Source organism: Myripristis murdjan, chromosome 1, assembly GCF_902150065.1.
Source record: "Myripristis murdjan chromosome 1, fMyrMur1.1, whole genome shotgun sequence".
In the NCBI taxonomy this organism is placed as follows: domain Eukaryota; kingdom Metazoa; phylum Chordata; class Actinopteri; order Holocentriformes; family Holocentridae; genus Myripristis; species Myripristis murdjan.
This window is the reverse complement of record NC_043980.1, coordinates 4434094-4452705: the sequence shown is the minus strand read 5'-3', so window position 1 is coordinate 4452705 and position 18612 is coordinate 4434094. Positions and strand designations below refer to the sequence as shown.

Genomic DNA, 18612 nt, shown 5'->3' with positions numbered 1-18612 from the left:
TAAACAGCTTTTTTTAAAAAAAAATATATATAATAAATATTGGTATATTAAATATATACATTTGCTATTTATAACTGGTATTTGCTATTTATGTTTTTTATTATTTTCTACCAAACGTGTGTGAGTTTCCTCGGTGCTCCTATTGGAACTTTTATTTGATTGAACTACTGAAAGGAGGTTAAGGGATTTTATGCTGAAATTACACACAAATATCTATATTTCATTTGCACTCTGATTCTTATCGTTACTGTATTTCACAAACATTTTGAATGCTGCATAGTTAACTTCTGCTTTTTTCTTTAACAATCATAATTAACTATTGCTGCAAAACACTTTGAATTTAATTCCATTTTTCCAACTGTTCAACTGTATTTTATGTAATATAACAGGGCATTGTTCATTACCTTATTTTGCACTTAACTATTCCATGTTTTATAGATTTCTTATACTTTGGGTTGTTTGTGTGAATGTTGTGATTTTTTTGCATTAAGGCAGTTTAGCCGCAGTGTTTGAAGAATTTTTTTTTATAATAAAATAAAATGCTTTCATAATAAACATTTGAAATGCACTCAGGTGACATCATTTGATGGCTGGGTTTTATCTTTTTTATGGGAGTCGTGTGAAAGTTTGCAGCCTTGGGAGTGAAAATTCACATTAAAACCAACCAAACACAGGAGAAACATGAAAACACAGGCTCTGTTAGAACAGCGTGTGGTGTATTATCAGCTCTGTGGCAGCAGGGGGCGACGCAGCGTCCTCAGCTGCCAGCCCTGACCTGCAGAGGCACAGATCCAGGGTCAGGTGAGTGAGCTGCAGGCACGTTCACGCTGCCTCTGGATCTTCATCCTGCTCTGCTGAGAGGAAAATAATCAGTCAAACAGTGAAAGTGGCTGCTAATTTGATCACATACATTAATATAACATATGAGACACTGATTCCACATATACAGTTGTACATATCATGCACAGGTGGTGTGTCAGTAGGTACCTTTTGGTGGTGCTGCAGGTCAGGCTGAGATGTTCACACTGCCCCCTGCTGGACAGATAAAATAAAGACTCACTCGCAGGTCACATCAACCTCCTGTCATCTCGATCGCTCTGAAAGCTGAGCACTCATTTGATTTCTCTGCTTCTTCAAAAACATGGGAGAAAGACCAACGAACAACTCCACAGGAAATTAGTAAAAAGTTATAGAGTTATTAGAAAATCCACAGAGCGTCTTTACAATCAGACTGAAAATCTTGGACAAAAAGCAAATAAAGCACCATCACTGTCACATTTTAAGTGAATACAAGATTTTATGTTTTGTAAAACTTGTGTTTAAACGTCTGCATGGTCTTGCTCCGGAGTTTTCCTACAAACACATCACGAGCGTGCAGAGATCCCCCAGAGCTGCAGCTGTAAAGGTTCATTCTGCGAAAACATCTTCTGCTCAGACAGATTTTTCTCGGAAAGGAGTCCTGCAAGAGAGACACCAAATCCTGATTCACTCAGCAACAAACCTGGACTGTGTCTAGTTTTTCCTCCTGTTTACAATTGTCCCCTTTTCTAATTTTCTGTAGTTATGTTACTTTTAAATGTGTGTTTTATTCAGTTTACCATCAGTTCTTTTAAATTTATACTTCTCATTTTTACAAAAGCCTTTCTAGGGACGGGTGTTGTACATTAGCATCAAACACTGTCTATGCTCATTTGTATCGGCCCCTATCAAATAAACCATAAATAAATAAATGAATAATAGTCTCGGTACTCTGCAGAGAGGCTCCTGCTGCTGTGCTGTCTGTGTTTCCTGGCCGGGCTGCAGGCGACCCTTTCCTCTGACCTCACGTCCTGCACGGCTCCACCTGCTTCCTCTCTTTCTTTAAGGCTCCGTCTGGAAAAGAGAAAGTTGCCGCTCTGTAAAAACAGCGTACTTCAGACAAACAAGGAGGTTTATTTCCAGGAAAAGAGCCGTACTTCACCCCGGACCCGGTAAGTCTCTTTGAGCTCTCCCTGTTTCTTGCTGAATCTGCTCTCAGGATCTCCGTGCTGCCTTCACTGGCCTCCTGCTCCTCTGTTGCTCTCGCCGTTTGCGGTTCCTTGTAGAAACTGAAAGGCTCAGGCTGAGTGGTTCGCATCGCCCTCCTGACCTGCTGCAGACGCCTCTCGAACGCGCTCTGCAGCCTCCTGAAGTCCGGGACCGTCCTGTTGATGCTCGGTTGGAAAGTGTATTTCCTCTCCTGCGTGTGCTGGCGTCGTCCTCTGGGTGGCGTGATGACGTCCTCTCCGGGGCCCGTGTCCCAAGGCTTTCCCCCCGCCTCTTCGCTCTGGGATGCTCTGAAGCTGAAGGGGCGCTGCGTGGTGAGCAGCAGCTCTTTCCGCTCCTCGTGGAGGGCGCTCCTTCTCCTCTCGCGCTCCTCCACCATCTGGCCGTACAGCAGCAGGCGAGTGCTTCGGGGAACCGGCCTGGCTCGGAAATTAGAGGCTCCTGGCGGCTCGCTGGACGCATCCGGCCTCACCTCGCCCTCACGCAGTGTCATTTTGAAAGGCTTTGGGACAGTCGCCTTTGGACGCGCTACGGTGATGAAGATGTGAGTGTCCTGTCCAGGCTCTCCTGGTCTGGGCCTGCGGACGGTTCGGGAGCCTCGCTGCCGGGAGCAAACTCGTCTGGGAGTGTAGGTTTCCACGGAGAAACCCTCCCACATCCAAGCCGGAGGACCTGCGGGGCTTCTTTTCATCCCCTCGCCTCCCTCCTCATCCTCTGTTCCTCTTTGCCTGAAGGCTTCACATCCTCTCTCACACCTGCAGGTGACAGTCCGCACTTTCTCCTCGCTGCAAAGAGAATAAGACGTGTTGTTTTTTGTTTTTCCCCCCACAAACCAGAGACAGCGGCCTAATTTTGGATCGATCGCTCTCTGTTTTTGGTCCAACTGAGTGTTCTTGAGCAAAAGGCATTTGGATCATCAGCAAACAACTCCTAGCAGGTGACTGTATACGACGGCATATTAGGGCCACAGTAGGGAAAAAGTCTGGAGCTGGGGGAGGGGCATAATATTCAAAAGAAAAAAAAAACTAGACAAGATTAAAGTAATTTTTGAAAATTAAAAGGCGAGCTTCACCTTCATCATCTCATTGAACACTTAATGGTAAAAAGGAGAATCACATGGTGTCCAACTTTTGACATCTTTAAAAATATGGATGCTGTGGAAAAAAAAACAAACAAACAGACAGCTGCTTGGTTTCTCTGTCATCTGTCTGTGTATCAGGATCTTTTGGCCGACAGTGAAACTTCTAAGGTTTATCCACTGAACCCAAATCGCTCAGTATCAGTGCTGTGGTCCAGGATCAGTAACATAAAATAATACACCAGGTTCTCTGAGTCTAAACTATACAAACTGAATGGAAGAAATTCAGAATTATATGATAATACTAAGAATAAGAATAAGAATATAAATTCAGAATATAAATTGAATCTCTGTGGCCTAATTGTAGACATCACTCACCTCCTAATGAAGTGTGCTGGGTTTGGGGATTCCAGCTTCTCAACTTTAATACATTTCATTGGACTGTAAACAGCCTGCAAAAGAAGAACACACCGTAAAGTCACATACAGAGACATGAGTCACCTGCTTCGTTTAGAGACTCTTCAGTCTCCAGTGTGTGTGGGCAGTTTCTGTTCCAAAATAAGAGTTTGGGGTAGAAATACCGGCAGCTTGTTAAGTAACCAGCTGTTATTTCTGACCAACAACCCAACCAGCCTGACACTCTGTGGTTCTGGGTAGCATCTATCTAATGTGATCATATCTGTTAGTGTGTATGGAGAGCTGGACATCAAATAGGAAAAACAAGGGCATTATATAGGTGATTATTTTTGTGTTAGTCTATATTTTTTTAGGTAAACCCCTAATCATTTTGCCTTTAATATCCAAGAAGAGTCAATAAAGTTCTGCTGCTCCATAATGAAATTTCAGCGGTTCCTTAAGAGGGGTCTCAGAGCATTTTTCAGTTCTTTCACTGAATGTTTTTTGAGTTGCTGACAAAAGCACACAGCCTGTTTGGTTTTGTTTGTGTATAAATCACTGTTTGGCAGTTTGCGGCCCGGGGCCCCGAGGTCCTGTGACCCAGCTCCAGCGACAGAAGCTGCTGTGAAAACAGCCGAGCAAAGTGGAACGAGCACAGTCCCTCAGTATGACACAGGCGTGTTACTCTGAAGGCAGATTCCCTGCTGGGCCTGATGGTGGCGCTAGAGGGAAGGTTACAGGGTCAGGGAGGTGGACAGTTTGGATCCTGTAGCTGACATGAGTGTTGCTGCCAAACCACTGGAACACAGTAAAGACATTTTCTGAACTTATTAGGCTGCTGTAGCTGCTCTGTTATTTGTCTCCAGCTGCTTGGCCATCGAAAATCATTTGTAACAGGGGTATGTGTCCCCCTAGGGGTACGTTGGAGTACTGCAGGGACTATGTGAGAGTTTTCAAAAATAATGTTAATTTTAAACATTTGGGATGTTTCACACACTGATGGAGCTGGACTGGACCTCTTTATGTGGCCTTGTTTTTCTTTATAAACATTTTTTTTCTTGCAGGAGCCTCTTTGCAGAGTACCGAGTGTTATTCATTTATTTATGTATGGTTTTTCTTGTCAGGTCATACTTGGCTTAAAAAAAATATTTCAAAGGGGGAACATCACTGAAAACTGATTGAGAACCACTGATCCAGGCAACATGAGTGTTGTCCGACCCCAGCCTCCATTGACCATCCCTGTCATTTTTTATCTGGTAATGCTGCATTCCACTCAGCCAATCAGAGAGGCCGTCAATCCCCTATCTCCTCTGTGTGTGACCAATGAGAGTCAGATAAAAAGAGAGAGAAATCCATGTGTGTGTGTGTGTGTGTGTGTGTGTGTCACCGGTTGGAAGCTGCAGTCAGAGTCCTGTCTGGCCCCCCCGCAGACGTCTGGTTTCCCCGCAGCGTCCGTCCAAACATCTGGCCCGTCTGTCGGCGTGACGGACGGATGACGGGCCACCAGGCAGAGCTCCATGTGCGACCACAACACCTCCCCGTCCTGAACCGAGAACCTTAAAATACGTCATGGACACTTACAGTCCAAAAATGACCTTCACCTCGTTACATCATTCTCCAGGTTATAAAACCTTTTAACAATAAATGAAAATGTTCAGCAAAATTTAGATTTTCTTGTCTTTTTATACAGTATTTTTTTTTTTTTTGACTTCCTGGAGAACCGCATACACCTTTAAAAGTGATGCCACACTGAAGTAAAACCAACCGTGACGTGTTTTTTGACAGTTTGGCTCCTCCACATTTTCCAGAGTGCCACTGTGAATAAGAGTTTGATGTTAATGACCCGGTTAAATAAAGGTTACATTAATTAATTACATTTACTAATTTAGTTTACACGTTTGGATGATATTTAATTTTGTTATGTCTCACTCAAACATCCTGGTTAAACAGGAAATACACCCCAAAGAAGCTCCTAAGCTTCCAAAACGCCACATCGAGGGCTTTAAGATCTGTATGAAAATATCCAACCGCACCAAAAACATTTCAGTGCAATCAAAACCAAGTTTGCATAAACACTTTTCTTCTGCAGAAAAGTAATGTTTCCGAAATGGTTCTTCAAAATGCTTTCTGGTTCTACAGAAAACCATCATCAGTTGAAGAACCTCGTTATTTAGGGGCTGGTTCTCCACACACTTTCTTGCCCCTTTTCCACCAAAAAGAACCCGGTGCTAGTTCGGTGCTGGTGCTAGAGCCAGTGCTTAACTGGTTCCAACAAAGAACCGGTTTGCTTTTCCATTGGCCAAGAGCCAAGCGGAGCCACGTCAGAGCCACGTCATGACGTCAGCGTGAAACGTGATCACGTGGGTGTGCGAGATGCTTGCTCGGAATCACAATAACCAACATGGACGAGCCATCGTAGCGATGCAAATACTGCTTGTGTCTTTACAAGCCTACATTGCAGCCCAGAGGCAAAAAATGCAATTATCGCTGGCTACTCGTCGTATTCATGGTTGGAACAAATGAAGACTACGCTTAGCTATGCGTTTATAGCGTGCACCGTTTCCGTTTGGGTCTGTAACCCCACCCACCAATGACGTGGTGGGTCACGTCATCGGTTCTTTCTCTGGCCCCTGTTTAGCCCCTCTGCGAAGTTGGTGCTTGCCTGGAACCGATTTGGCCCGTGCTTGGGCGTTGGAAAAACAAAGAACCGGTGCTAAGTCCGGCACTGGCTCCGAACCAGCCCTGGAACCTCTTTGGTGGAAAAGGGGTATCAGTGGTTCTTTAAAGTGCTAAAGGTTCTTCATGTTTATTGGAGTTATTTGGTGGCGGCAGCAGCTAACAATTCTTTTCCTTGTGGATTAACGTGCAGATTATTTCCTCAGTGAATGGATTAATGTCTCGCTCTTTAAACCATCAGAAAACAGGAAGAAATGCCACAGCGTCACAGCTGACATTTTTAATAGCTCATCTGGAACTCAGTGAAGGAACAAGGAACGTGGAGAACCGGCCAACAACATGTTCATGCTGGTTTTCAACCTGCACACAATCATCTGATTTAAAACGCTCAGAGAAGCTTTTATTCTGAAAAACTACTAAAGAAAAACAGTTAAAAAAAGGTTCTTTATCTCCGTCCTGAGTGTTGTCTTGATATTGGATTCCTGACTGATCGATCGGCGACGTCACAGATCAAAGTCCTAACAGAAACTGAGGAAAATGTCTCGTCTTCAGTCTCAACAACCTGCAGCTCAGATGTTTGGGGATTCTTGTCTCTCATTACGACCACAATCAGACATTTTATATTTGGACCAGAACTTAAAGGAACGATAAGTTCACTGCTCCATTCATCAAAACACCAGAACACAGTTTATCTGACGGGGTTCTTGATCAATACATTGACTTGGTGATCAGTTGACCGACCGGCTGCTGACATTTTGGTTTTTAAGATCTCCCTCTCTGGCCTGATCTCCTTTAAGAAACAAAATCCCCTTCATAGACCACATTCACACAGCGGCCATGTTCCTCTGCCGTCATAGATGAGAAACCGAGAAAACAGTGGATAGTAAAATTCTGGAGGCACATCAGGTCATATTTCAGAGAATAACAACATATTTAATAACCTGTTAGCTACCACTAGACAGCAGTTAACGTTAGCATTCAGCCACTTCCTTGCTAACATTACCGTTTGATAGCGTTACATGATACGTTATGAAAGATGTAATACAATTTCAAGTATAAACAAACACATTAGACACATTTTTTTAAAGTCCACATGGTAAAGCTTGGAGTTAAACTGTGTGTTCCAGTGAGAATGTGACAGAACGTTCCTGAGTTCAGCAGAACATGAAAACACAGCAGGACAGCTAACGTTACACTGCTAACGTTACCCTGCTAACGTTACCCTGCTAACGTTACACTGCTAACGTTACCCTGCTAACGTTACCCTGCTAACGTTACCCTGCTAACGTTACACTGCTAACGTTACCCTGCTAACGTTACCCTGCTAACTTTTACTCTGCTAATGTTACCCTGCTAACGTTACCCTGCTAACGTTACCCTGCTAACGTTACACTGCTAACATTACCCTGCTAATGTTACACTGCTAACGTTACCCTGCTAACTTTTACTCTGCTAATGTTACCCTGCTAACGTTACCCTGCTAACTTTTACTCTGCTAATGTTACCCTGCTAACTTTTACTCTGCTAATGTTACCCTGCTAACGTTACCCTGCTAACTTTTACTCTGCTAACATTACACTGCTAACGTTACCCTGCTAATGTTACACTGCTAAAATTACCCTGCTAGCTTCAGCACAGCCAGTGGATTTCACTTTAATAAATGAGTCCACCGTGTTCGTTTATATTTCAGAATTAATTTACTCCTTTCCTGTCGTATCACGTGACGGTATCAGACGGTAACGTTAGCTAGGAAGTGTCCACATGCTAACGTTAGCTGCTGTAGCTAACAGGTGATCAGATCTGTTGTTTTATCTTGAAATCTAAGCCGACGTCCCTCTGGATTCAGGTGTTCATCAGTCAGGAAGAGGTGAGACAGTAAAGTTTTCCTACATTTATAAAAGCTGTGATCTACAACACAGCAGTTAAATGGCCGTCGCGTCGTCTGCTGATTTTTATACATTTCTAACACTTAAATTCTGCTTTATTAACTTTATTTATTAAAATTTCCTATCTTCCTACATACAGATGGGTAAATTTGGAAAACCAAATTTAACACCTACAAGTTATTCTGAAAACCAGTAATGTTCATGACACTTTCTTTATGTAATGACCCAGGCTTCCAAACTAGCAAACAAACAAACAAAACAAAACAAAAAAGACAATAAAAACAGGGGCTGAGGAACCGATGTCGTAAATCTCATCAGCTTGTAAGACCAATACGAAACAGATAAAACTCAAAATAGCAAAATAAAAGTATCAATAACAAGATTATATGAAAAGAAGAAAATAAACATGTAAATAAATAAATAAGAGAGGAGGGAAGGCAGGAAGGAGGGAAATAAATAAGTAATTAAGTAAAAATTCCAGTCAATATAAAGTAATTGAGGGGTTAAGAGCGCAAGATAAAATAATAAAATATTAAAAGAGAGGACACAAAAGTATAGAAATGAGTAAAAGCAGAGATAAATAAAAAGAAAAAAGGATGGTCTAAAATGGAAAACTCTAAAATACATGAATGAATAAAAAGGGGACGTCTTGAGTTGGCTTTGAAAACTATCATTTCATCAATCAGATTAAAGTCGGCCCACATTAACAATCAGTATCAGATTTGGTAGGCTATATAATGTGAATTTTAGCAAACAGCAGAGAGAGTACTGTTTTGTTTTTTCTTTCTTTCTTTTTTGTGTTTTTCTTCTGGAAGGTCCCAGGTTTATAGAGCGTGTCAGATTTTTCAGTTCTGCTCTGTGGTTTCACCCCCATAACAAAGACTGCACTGTTATTGGGCAAAATTAAAGCAGGGGCAGCTGATTATGTGTGTGTGTGTGTGTGTGTGTGTGTGTGTGTGTGTGTGTGTGTGTGTGAAGGCTACGTCAGCATTCACTCTGATAAGAAACCTGTCCAGAAAAACAGGAGCGGCACAGAAACAGGCAGCCCAAGCGGGACGGTCTCCCTGCCAGAGCCAACATGGCGGACAGGGATCCAGTTGCCGCGGACGACAGGAAGGTAAGAGCCAAGCAACAGGTTTCACCTCGCTGACACACCTTGTCTCGTTCAGGTGAAGTGAGTCCCGTGAAGCGGACAGACTCAGAGTTCAACTTCTAGTCAGAAAAAGTTCATTTCACGGACAGTTAGATCAGAAAAGTGTCTTTTTCTCTCTTTGGTTCAAAAGAGACTGGAAACCGCCTCTCGCCGCTGCCCCGCTGACAGCGTCAAGCTCACCGCCAGAGGAATCGCGTTTCCGCTCACACCTTTCAAGATAAGAGCCGTGTTAACGCTTTGCAACGTTTTTAAAGTATAAAACACGAATCAGCGTGAATTAAAGCAAAGTAAAGACAGTAAAGGTGTAGTTGTTGATTATAGGTCTTTTTCACCGCAGTCGCTTTCACATGAAAAAACAGAATAAACCCAGGTTAGCCTACCTGCTGTGACCTTAATTAAAGCTGCATCTCGTTTACGTTTAGCAGATTCAGTGCTCCAGAAAAAACACCAGGCTCTGAGGCACCCATACAAATTAAATGGGTGAGATCAGTTGAACGTTTACAGCTGTTGCCATGGTGAGGTGAACCACCCAGAAATGGTTCTACCCATTCAGTTTCTATGGTTACCCCTAAATGGGACAGGACCTTAATTAGATTAATCACTTTTGTGACGTCTGTGTTTTACGGAGGCCTTTTTTTCCCACGGGAAAATACTTTAAAAATGGACACATTATGAGATTTTCTCTCACACTTCAGACTTAGGCTAACATCTCACAATTCTCAAAATTGTGATATTTTTCCCCTCACAGTTGCAACTATATATCTAACAATTTAGACTTTTTTCTTAAGTCACAGTGTTGAGAAATCGTCAGAAGTAGGTGGAATTTATTGCCACAGCTGTGAGATTTTTTTTCTTATAATTGTAATTGTAAGGAAAAAAGTCAAATCTGTGAGATATCAAGTCTCAGTTGTGAGAACTGAGAAACATTAAGTTGTGAGTTTTGTTCCTAACTCTTGAGCTATCTTACATTGCAGTTGTGAGGCATTTAGTTACAGTTGTCACAAAAACATCTTGCAGTGCGGCCATTTTTCATTTTTCATGTGGCAGAAAGGTCTCCTCATGGTGTTTACCTTGTATTTTCATGTCAAAATGTTATGAAAAGTTCTCGTCACAGCACATTCTCCAAGCGGTTAAAGAAAGAGAACACACACCTACTCAACACACACACACACACACACACACACACACACACACACACAGAAGGAGCTGGGCTTGGTAACGTGCCAGAGGAGATTATTGTTGAGGAGAAAATCTAAAGCTCCTTTGGGAGAAAAGCTTAGTGGCAAAATTCGGCCATAAGTCACATGATTTTTAATAAATTTATTGCTTTGTATTTACGCTGTATTTGCCTGTAAAGCACAGCGTGTTAAATATCTGACCTGTATTTGCAAAGCGTCATGTTGTGTCTGTCGGGGTTTAGTGAAACACGTTCTGCTTGTTGTGTTTTTGTCATTAAATGAGCTCCACATACTGGAACCAGTGACTTAAAACCCTCTGCTCTTTGTGGTCAGCCTGTATTTTCTGTGTTTTTTCTTTCCACTGGTATTTCATTACGGTTTTCAGTTCAATACAGTCAACCAAGAAACAGAAAAAGGAATAACATGCTGGCAGACATTAACTTATATCCACTATATACAATATACTTTCATGTTACAGAGGAAAAGGCACAGTCATGAAACTCTTAACACAAATAATAACAATAAAAAAATAGAATAGAGTGAAACAAAAGAGGAAAAGAGGAGTTCCCACCTTTTTATAGCCTCTATGAGGGAATCTTGTACTAAACATCTTAATTTTTTCCTCCTTTATTGCTCCTGTTCCTCCTCCCTCCTTTTACATGTAATAGTAGAAGTCATGCACTGCTTATATAGATGTACACTAATGTGTGTTTAAACAGTGCAACAGGAAAATTCCTTCACAAACTTTCAACAGAGACATTTAAACTTCATTCAGTCAGGGATTGGAGAATTAGAGGACAGTAGTGATGTATTTTATGTGTTAAAGTTATTAAATTATTTTTCTGTTTAGCCACAGCTTAATCCATCCATCCTCTGTCTTCTTTTAATGGGTGCACTAAAAACAATACATTAGATTTATGGAGGTAAATGGAGTTACCATTTCACACCAAGTTTAATTTGCTGATTCTTCAGTGCAGAATGATGTTTTTGTTCTTTGTGTCCATCTTTTAGTTTTCAGGAGCTGATTGATGTAATGCTTTTATTTTGAAGAGCATGTAGTTCAACATCCGGCTTCGCTCTGGCTTTGCGGTAGCACCTGCCGGGCGCGTGACTTCACGCTGTGAGGCCGAGCGAGTCAAACTGCAGGAAACATTAAAGATTAAAGTACTTTGTTTAAAGTTTTGTTTAACCCAGAAACCTTTTCAGATTTAAAGCTCACACATCCTGATGAAATTTCCCGAAACAGTGAAATTATCTTCATGATGATTTGTGTCACTTTATGTTGGAATTTTACTCAAGAAATGTTCACTCAACCGTAAAATTCCCATTTTAAGTGATGAGGAATATGAAAATGTTGAGAAAGAGAGAGACTGACAATTACAGGAAACAAAATCTGATTTCAGTGAGGGACTTTTATATTCTCAAAAGCACATTTTTAAAAAAGGAAACAGCTTTCAAGTGTTTTATTCTGTACTGACTCACTAAGGCACTTCTCTGAGGTGGAATTATGGGATTTTTTCCCCCCGTTTACTGTTATTAAGTGTTGTTCACAGATTATTTTGTTGATTTTGGTTATATTTTAACATTAAAGTTAGTTAACACACATTGCTTATATCATGTTGGTTGTGTACATGCTGTTGATATTAAAAACCTGTGGCACAGCATACTTAAGAATATTTAGAAGTATGACTCAAAATGTACAAAATTGACCACACAAACAGGAAATACACTCAGTGTCCACTTTATCAGCTCCACCTGCAGTCTAATCTAATCTAATCCAGCTGTTGTGCCATAAAGTTTCCTCTCCTGCTGCCTATAATGCTCAGCTTGTCTTGTTGTCACAGTAACAGAGGTGTTCATTCACTTCTATGTTTGGCATTGAGCTCATAGTTAGTGCTGCTGTTGGACTGGACTGCACTTTAGTGACAGCTGTTTCCACTATTCTGTCCCCCCTCATTTACTAATAAATAAGGGGGACAAAAAAATAGAAACACCTCTCAATATAATGTAGTCCAGTACAAGACCTCTGGAAACTACAATCTCAACAATAAACACAGAATTAAATTTACACAAAAACTGAACATTATAAACTTTGTTATAAAGTCGAATTAATGGCAGAGCTGCTGACCTGACCTGCACTGGACAGGTGGACCTGAGGAAGTGACACTGAGTGTGTATGGCATGCATGTGGTACACTGTGACTGCACCTCATGTATTTTGCATATTGATCGGCACATAACAAGAAAAAAAAAAAGTATTTTCAGAGTCTAAATGAGTGTCAAACCTATTGTGGAACATATGTGTAATGTATTTGTGCGGAGTCCCGGAGATGATCTTGAGGTGATGATGTTTGTGTTGTTCCCGTCAGAGGTGGGACGTCCTGCAGAGAGGCGGCGGCGATCAGCACAGAAAGTCAGACGGTCATCACGGTCCTCGCTCCCCCGAACAAAACACCCAGACAGAGCTGGTAACTTTTTCCCTGCGACCAAAATCACACGACAACATGACAACATGACCAGCTCATGCTCTATCCGGCTCTTTATCCACACTTCGTCTCAGTGTGTTAATGTGTGTGTGTGTGTGTGTGTGTGTGTGTGTGCAGTCTGTTCCTTTCAGAGGCCACATCGCAGGTGGGATGCAGCTGGGGAAGAAAATCATAGTTGTAGGTGCTGTGGATCCACGGCCTGACAGGTGAAATAACGTTAATCACTTCTGTTTTCACTCAGCAGGAGGAGCTTTTCTTTTCTTTTTTTTAAAGACCCCATGAAACGACCTCACATGACCTCTACTTCCTGTCAAACAGTGCATCTTAAACGGTGACATCATCCTGCTCTAGTGTCTGGAAATTAAATTAATTAAAATTTCAACCAATCAAACCTTCACAAATCTTTAAACATCCTCTCTCATCCACCTGTCCCTTCAAAATAAAAGTGTGTTTCTCTCCCAAACTGAGATCCTGTTGGTTTACACGTATGAACGATCCCTCCCTGCACCATTTCCTTCTTTAATATTTCTTCTGGGTAAAGCTGTTTGCAGTCTCAGCCTGAAAGGTGTAGAAATCAAAAGTTTTCTTTACTGACTTTCAAAGAGCCAAAATAGTTGCAGCTAAAGCATCTTTAAGAGGTAAGTTAATTATTTCTTCTCTCTCAGGTTCTACATCGGCCTGACCTGCGGCTGCGGGACGTCCCGAGCGCCTCCCTCTGACGTGGCGCTGGAGATCGGCGTGCGATTCAGGGACCGCCAGGTTCTGCGACGGGCCCGAGTGTCGGGAACATGGGGCGAAATCGAGCGGGGCGTCCCGTTCTTCCCCTTCATCAGGGATCAACCGTTCAAGGTACGAGTCTCTGCTTTAAAGAGCTGGGTCAAACATTTACGAGCTTGTTGAAAATGTTCAGGTCACTTTGATCAGCTGATTCATGATGTTACTGTTTAGTCCAGTGGTTCTCAAATTAGGACACATGTACCCCTAGTGGTATGTTGGAGTACTGCCGGGGGTATGTGAGATTTTTGTAAATTGTTCATTTAAAAAATTAGTCAGTCATGCATAATTCCTAAAATAATTAGCCTATGCTATAATAAGATCAATAATAAAATCTAAATTTAAGTTTGATAAGTCACATTTTATCCTCAGTTTTCCCTCTGGGTTTCCTGAAGATGTCAGATTGTTTATTGTTAATTGTTGATCCCCATTAGTCACTGCCTCAGTAGTGACTATTCTTCCTGGGGTCAAATAAAAATACAATACAATTAAAAGATTTACAAGCAAAACCTAATAAAAAAAAACAGCAAAACCTAATAAAAAATATGTGTGTTTGTGGTTTAAATGTGCTGCCGTGGTCGTTGAGTGAGGACGTTTGTTCACTCTGACCAGGACGGTACATTATTGAAAACAGTCTGAGAACCACTGGTTTACTCAGATCTCACTTACAGAAACAAAACCAGACATTAAAAAAAAACATTTCTCCTCTCTTCCCCAGATTGAGATTTGTTGTGAACGAAGCCGGTTTCGTGTCTTGGTGGACGGGCAGCAGCTGTTTGACTTTTACCACAGAGTGACGTCTCTGAAGGACATCGACACGCTGTGGATCAACGGCAGCGTGAGCATCGCCAAGCTGGGCTGAGCTGAAGGACGACAGATTCAACGGGTTTCTGGTGAAGATGCTCAGATCTCTGCTTCCTGGGACGCGTGTCATGGAGGAGCACAAGCTGCTGGGATTTGCCTCTCTGAACTCTGGACAGTCTGCCAGACAATGAGCTTGGAGAAAGACAGCTGACCTCCGACCCGTACGGCCACACTGCTCATTTGTTCCTACCTACGCAGCTACAGGTCGTAATGAGCTGCTGTACAAACGGCCTGTGGGGTTGTTTTTTGGTGAAGGCCAGTCTCCATGTGAAAAACTGAGACTGTCCTTCACCAAAAAACAACCCCATAGGTCGTTTGTACAGCAGCTTGTTATTTTTAAAGACAAGCGCCCTCTACTGGTCCTGTAAATCAGTGGTTGTCGGACTTATTAGGTTTCAGTATTATCCTCTCCCTGATTTCTGAATTCCAGTTCCCCGTTAACACGACTACAACTTTTTGCTTAGAAAACGGCAACAGAAAACCACAGCGATCATGCAAAGAATGAACAACAACCTGCCATCTGAAGAACAGAACATTACAAATAAGAAATGGAGTGAAAGAGTTGTGATTGGTGCCTCCTGAGCAGATTTATGTTAACACTATGGCCTTAACGTTTCAGTTAAGTCAGCGTTTTTTTCTTCTTTTTTTTTTTTTTTTAACTGGTTCTTCTGGGTCATTTTTAACAAGCCACCGCTTCATATTTTGCCAACTTCATTGCTAGTGAGCCTTCAAATTCAAGTTGCAAATGCAAACTTCCCGCCTCTTCTGTGCTGCTTGCCGCAACATTTAAAGTTGGGAAATATTGTTTAGAAGTGTAGTCCTGTTTCACACTTTAAGCCTTACTATTATTATCCTAACCCTAAATACATATTTTTACAATCCTGTAATATATTCATGATTTATTCTTGTATTTTTCTATTTACAGACTTCTCTCACATACCCCCTGTAGTACCTCCATGTACCACTAGGGGTATCCCCATTTGGAGAATGTGCGTGTAAATAACAACAATGTGGTGTGAGAGTTTGATTCCTGTGTGAAGCGAGTCCCAGCTGTTTTGTTTTGCTTGTTTCTGCGTTTATTACTGTCACCATGACAACAAAGGTTCTCTAACATTAACCTCAACCATAAACAAGTGTTTTTGGTGGCTAAATTTAACCAAACTAATCGTTTTGACAAATGCACACCAGGGTTTGTGGCGCATCTCCTGCCGCCAGACCACCATCTTCCTGTGGTGATGTGTTCAATGACCTCGCAGGCCACCGTCCTTTTGTGGTGATGTGTTCAGTGACCTCACAGATCACCGTCCTCCTGTGGTGATGTGTTTAATGACCTCGCAGGCCACCGTCCTTTTGTGGTGATGTGTTCAATGACCTAACAGACCACCGTCCTCCTGTGGTGATGTGTTTAATGACCTCACAGGCCACCGTCCTTTTGTGGTGATGTGTTCAGTGACCTCACAGGCCACCGTCCTCCTGTGGTGATGTGTTTAATGACCTCGCAGGCCACCGTCCTTTTGTGGTTATGTGTTCAGTGACCTCACAGGCCACCGTCCTCCTGTGGTGATGTGTTTAATGACCTCGCAGGCCACCGTCCTTTTGTGGTTATGTGTTCAGTGACCTCACAGGCCACCGTCCTCCTGTGGTGATGTGTTTAATGACCTCACAGATCACTGTCCTCCTGTGGTGATGTGTTCAATGACCTCACAGGCCACCGTCCTCCTGTGATGATGTGTTTAATGACCTCACAGGCCACCGTCCTTTTGTGGTGATGTGTTTAATGACCTCACAGATCACCGTCCTCCTGTGATGATGTGTTTAATGACCTCACAGGCCACCGTCCTCCTGTGATTATGTGTTTAATGACCTCACAGATCACCGTCCTCCTGTGATGATGTGTTTAATGACCTCACACCACTGCCGTCTACAGCGCCGCCTCCTCCTCCTCTGCCTCTTTGTAGCAGCTCCATCTTTACGATCTCCTCCACCACCGCCATGTTTGTTGCAGTCAGACCCTTTGGACTCTGCACTGCCCTCTAGTGGATTTATTGCTAAACATCCATGCCAACAAAAAGAATGCATGGGGGCATGTGGGCCGTGACGGTTACATCGTTTGAAACTGACGTATTCATTCTCGTATGTAAAGAAGCATAAATGAGCCTTTAGAGGGTAGGAGGTTGGAGGACTTGTCGGTTGCACGGCCTGTGAAAGCAACTGAGCAGGGATCAGTGGCTGCTGATGAAGAAAAAACAAGCCTCAGTTTGGTGTTTTGTATCAAACGACGAGCACTGACTAATGACCATGACTAATTACCATGTGGTAATTAAATGTCACACTTCAGTAACTGATGTGAACTTACTCTAAAATCTTGATTCTTTATGTTTCCTTTTTTTAGCTGAACACTTTATACCTGTCAGACTTTTACTAACAACAAGCAGTTTATATCGAATGTATATCTGTATGTCCAGTGGTTCGGTTCCCATGGGTAGCATTTTGTATTAGCTTAGCATAAAGACTTGATGTCTTTGGGAGTCGTTAGCCTGGCTCCGGCAAAGTAAAATAAACCTTCCAGCAACTCTGAAGCTGTCTTATTTACCCAGTGGATCATTTGTATTTGAAATGTGTATTTGCTCTTATTTTACTAACCATATATTACAAGTGACAAAATTTAAAGGAGTGCTAAAAACTTTTAAAAAATGTTAAGTTTTACTGGTGAAAATAAATGCATGAGCCTGACCAGAGCACCGAGGTGTCCCTGTGCCCAGCTGAGATGGGACGTCCTGCCGCTGGTGGTGGAAACTGGACGCTTCCATTCACTTCCAGAGGAGGAGAGAGAGTTACCTGTGTGAGCTGGGAGAGGTTCAAAATGAAACACACTTTTGGTTCTGTTGCCCGTTACGTCACAATCTTACATACAGGTGTTTCTTAATATTTGCTGCAGAATGCCCTGATTTGTTTTCTGTGGCTGATCAATGCAGACTTCATTACCTGCTCACAAATGTGGATGCTTTAGGTTTAAAAGTGTTAAAGGTGCAGTCTGTGCCTCAGATGTGCTTAATCCTCCTGTTATCAAGTCAGTGTCTAACGTCTAGTCAATGTTTAACGTCTCTAATTACATGATTAACATAATTTTTGTTAATGACTTTTCCTAAGTTAATGGGGACAAATGGGTAAACATGACATGAACATGATGATATGTTCTCAATGTCCTGGACACATTTTGTACACATCTGTTTTTCTCTGGGGTCAGTTTGACCTCCCGAGTGAAGAAATATCAACATTTTACACACATTTGTTTTAGCTGTTTTAGACAGCAAGGAGCTAGAACATGACATTTATAATCTGAAAAAAAAAAAAAAAATCCCTCTGCTTTAGGGCACTCACTTGACATAACCACACCTGTAGTGACATCACCACACCTGTACAAACATCACCACACCTGTACTAACATCACCACACCTGTAGTAACATCTATACTAACATTACCACACCTGTAGTAACACCTGTAGTAACATCACCACACCCGTACTAACATAACCACACCTGTAGTAACACTTATAGTAACATTGCCACACCTATAGTAACACCTGTACTAACATAACCACACCTGTAGTAACACCTATAGTAACATTACCACACCTGTACTAACATAACCACACCTGTAGTAACACCTATAGTAACATAACCACACCTGTAGTAACACCTATAGTAACATAACCACACCTGTAGTAACACCTATAGTAACATAACCACACCTGTATTAACATAACCACACCTGTACTAAGATAACCACACCTGTAGTAACACCTGTAGTAACATAACCACACCTGTACTAACATAACCACACTTTTACTAACATAACCACACCTGTACTAACATAACCACACCTGTACTAACATAACCACACCTGTAGTAACATAACCACACCTGTGGTAACATAACCACACCTGTGGTAACACCTGTACTAACATAACCACACTTTTACTAACATAACCACACCTGTACTAACATAACCACACCTGTAGTAACATAACCACACCTGTGGTAACACCTGTACTAACATAACCACACCTGTAGTAACATAACCACACCTGTACTAA

At 42.1% G+C, this 18612-nt stretch overlaps 2 protein-coding genes across 2 annotated transcripts; one reads left to right on the top strand and one right to left on the bottom strand.

Moving 5' to 3' along the window:
* Positions 1-1219: 1219 nt before the first annotated feature.
* On the bottom strand, positions 1220-5018 carry LOC115357619 (uncharacterized). Its single transcript, XM_030049191.1, has 5 exons — positions 4887-5018; positions 3482-3555; positions 1956-2810; positions 1750-1872; positions 1220-1459 (listed from the first exon to the last, which is right to left on the bottom strand). The coding sequence occupies exons 1-5, from the start codon at positions 5016-5018 to the stop codon at positions 1432-1434; spliced, it is 1212 nt and encodes a 403-aa protein (XP_029905051.1). The 3' UTR covers positions 1220-1431.
* Positions 5019-9082: 4064 nt separating this feature from the next.
* On the top strand, positions 9083-15847 carry LOC115366644 (galectin-related protein-like). Its single transcript, XM_030062227.1, has 5 exons — positions 9083-9178; positions 12761-12859; positions 12995-13083; positions 13543-13726; positions 14370-15847. Exons 1-5 carry the CDS (start codon positions 9140-9142, stop codon positions 14511-14513), a joined length of 555 nt encoding a protein of 184 aa, XP_029918087.1. The 5' UTR covers positions 9083-9139; the 3' UTR covers positions 14514-15847.
* The last annotated feature ends 2765 nt before the right edge of the window (positions 15848-18612 follow it).

Coding starts and splice junctions, on each gene's coding strand:
- LOC115357619 (XM_030049191.1), bottom strand. CDS start 5,018: ATGGAGCTCTGCCTGGTGGCCCGTCATCCGTCCGTCACGCCGACAGAC. Junction 3,556..4,886: donor CTGACTGCAGCTTCCAACCG/GTGACACACACA, acceptor CTTCTTTTGCAG/GCTGTTTACAGTCCAATGAA. Junction 1,460..1,749: donor AGCAGGAGCCTCTCTGCAGA/GTACCGAGACTA, acceptor TCTCTCTTGCAG/GACTCCTTTCCGAGAAAAAT.
- LOC115366644 (XM_030062227.1), top strand. CDS start 9,140: ATGGCGGACAGGGATCCAGTTGCCGCGGACGACAGGAAG. Junction 12,860..12,994: donor AAAACACCCAGACAGAGCTG/GTAACTTTTTCC, acceptor GTGTGTGTGCAG/TCTGTTCCTTTCAGAGGCCA. Junction 13,727..14,369: donor TCAGGGATCAACCGTTCAAG/GTACGAGTCTCT, acceptor TCTCTTCCCCAG/ATTGAGATTTGTTGTGAACG.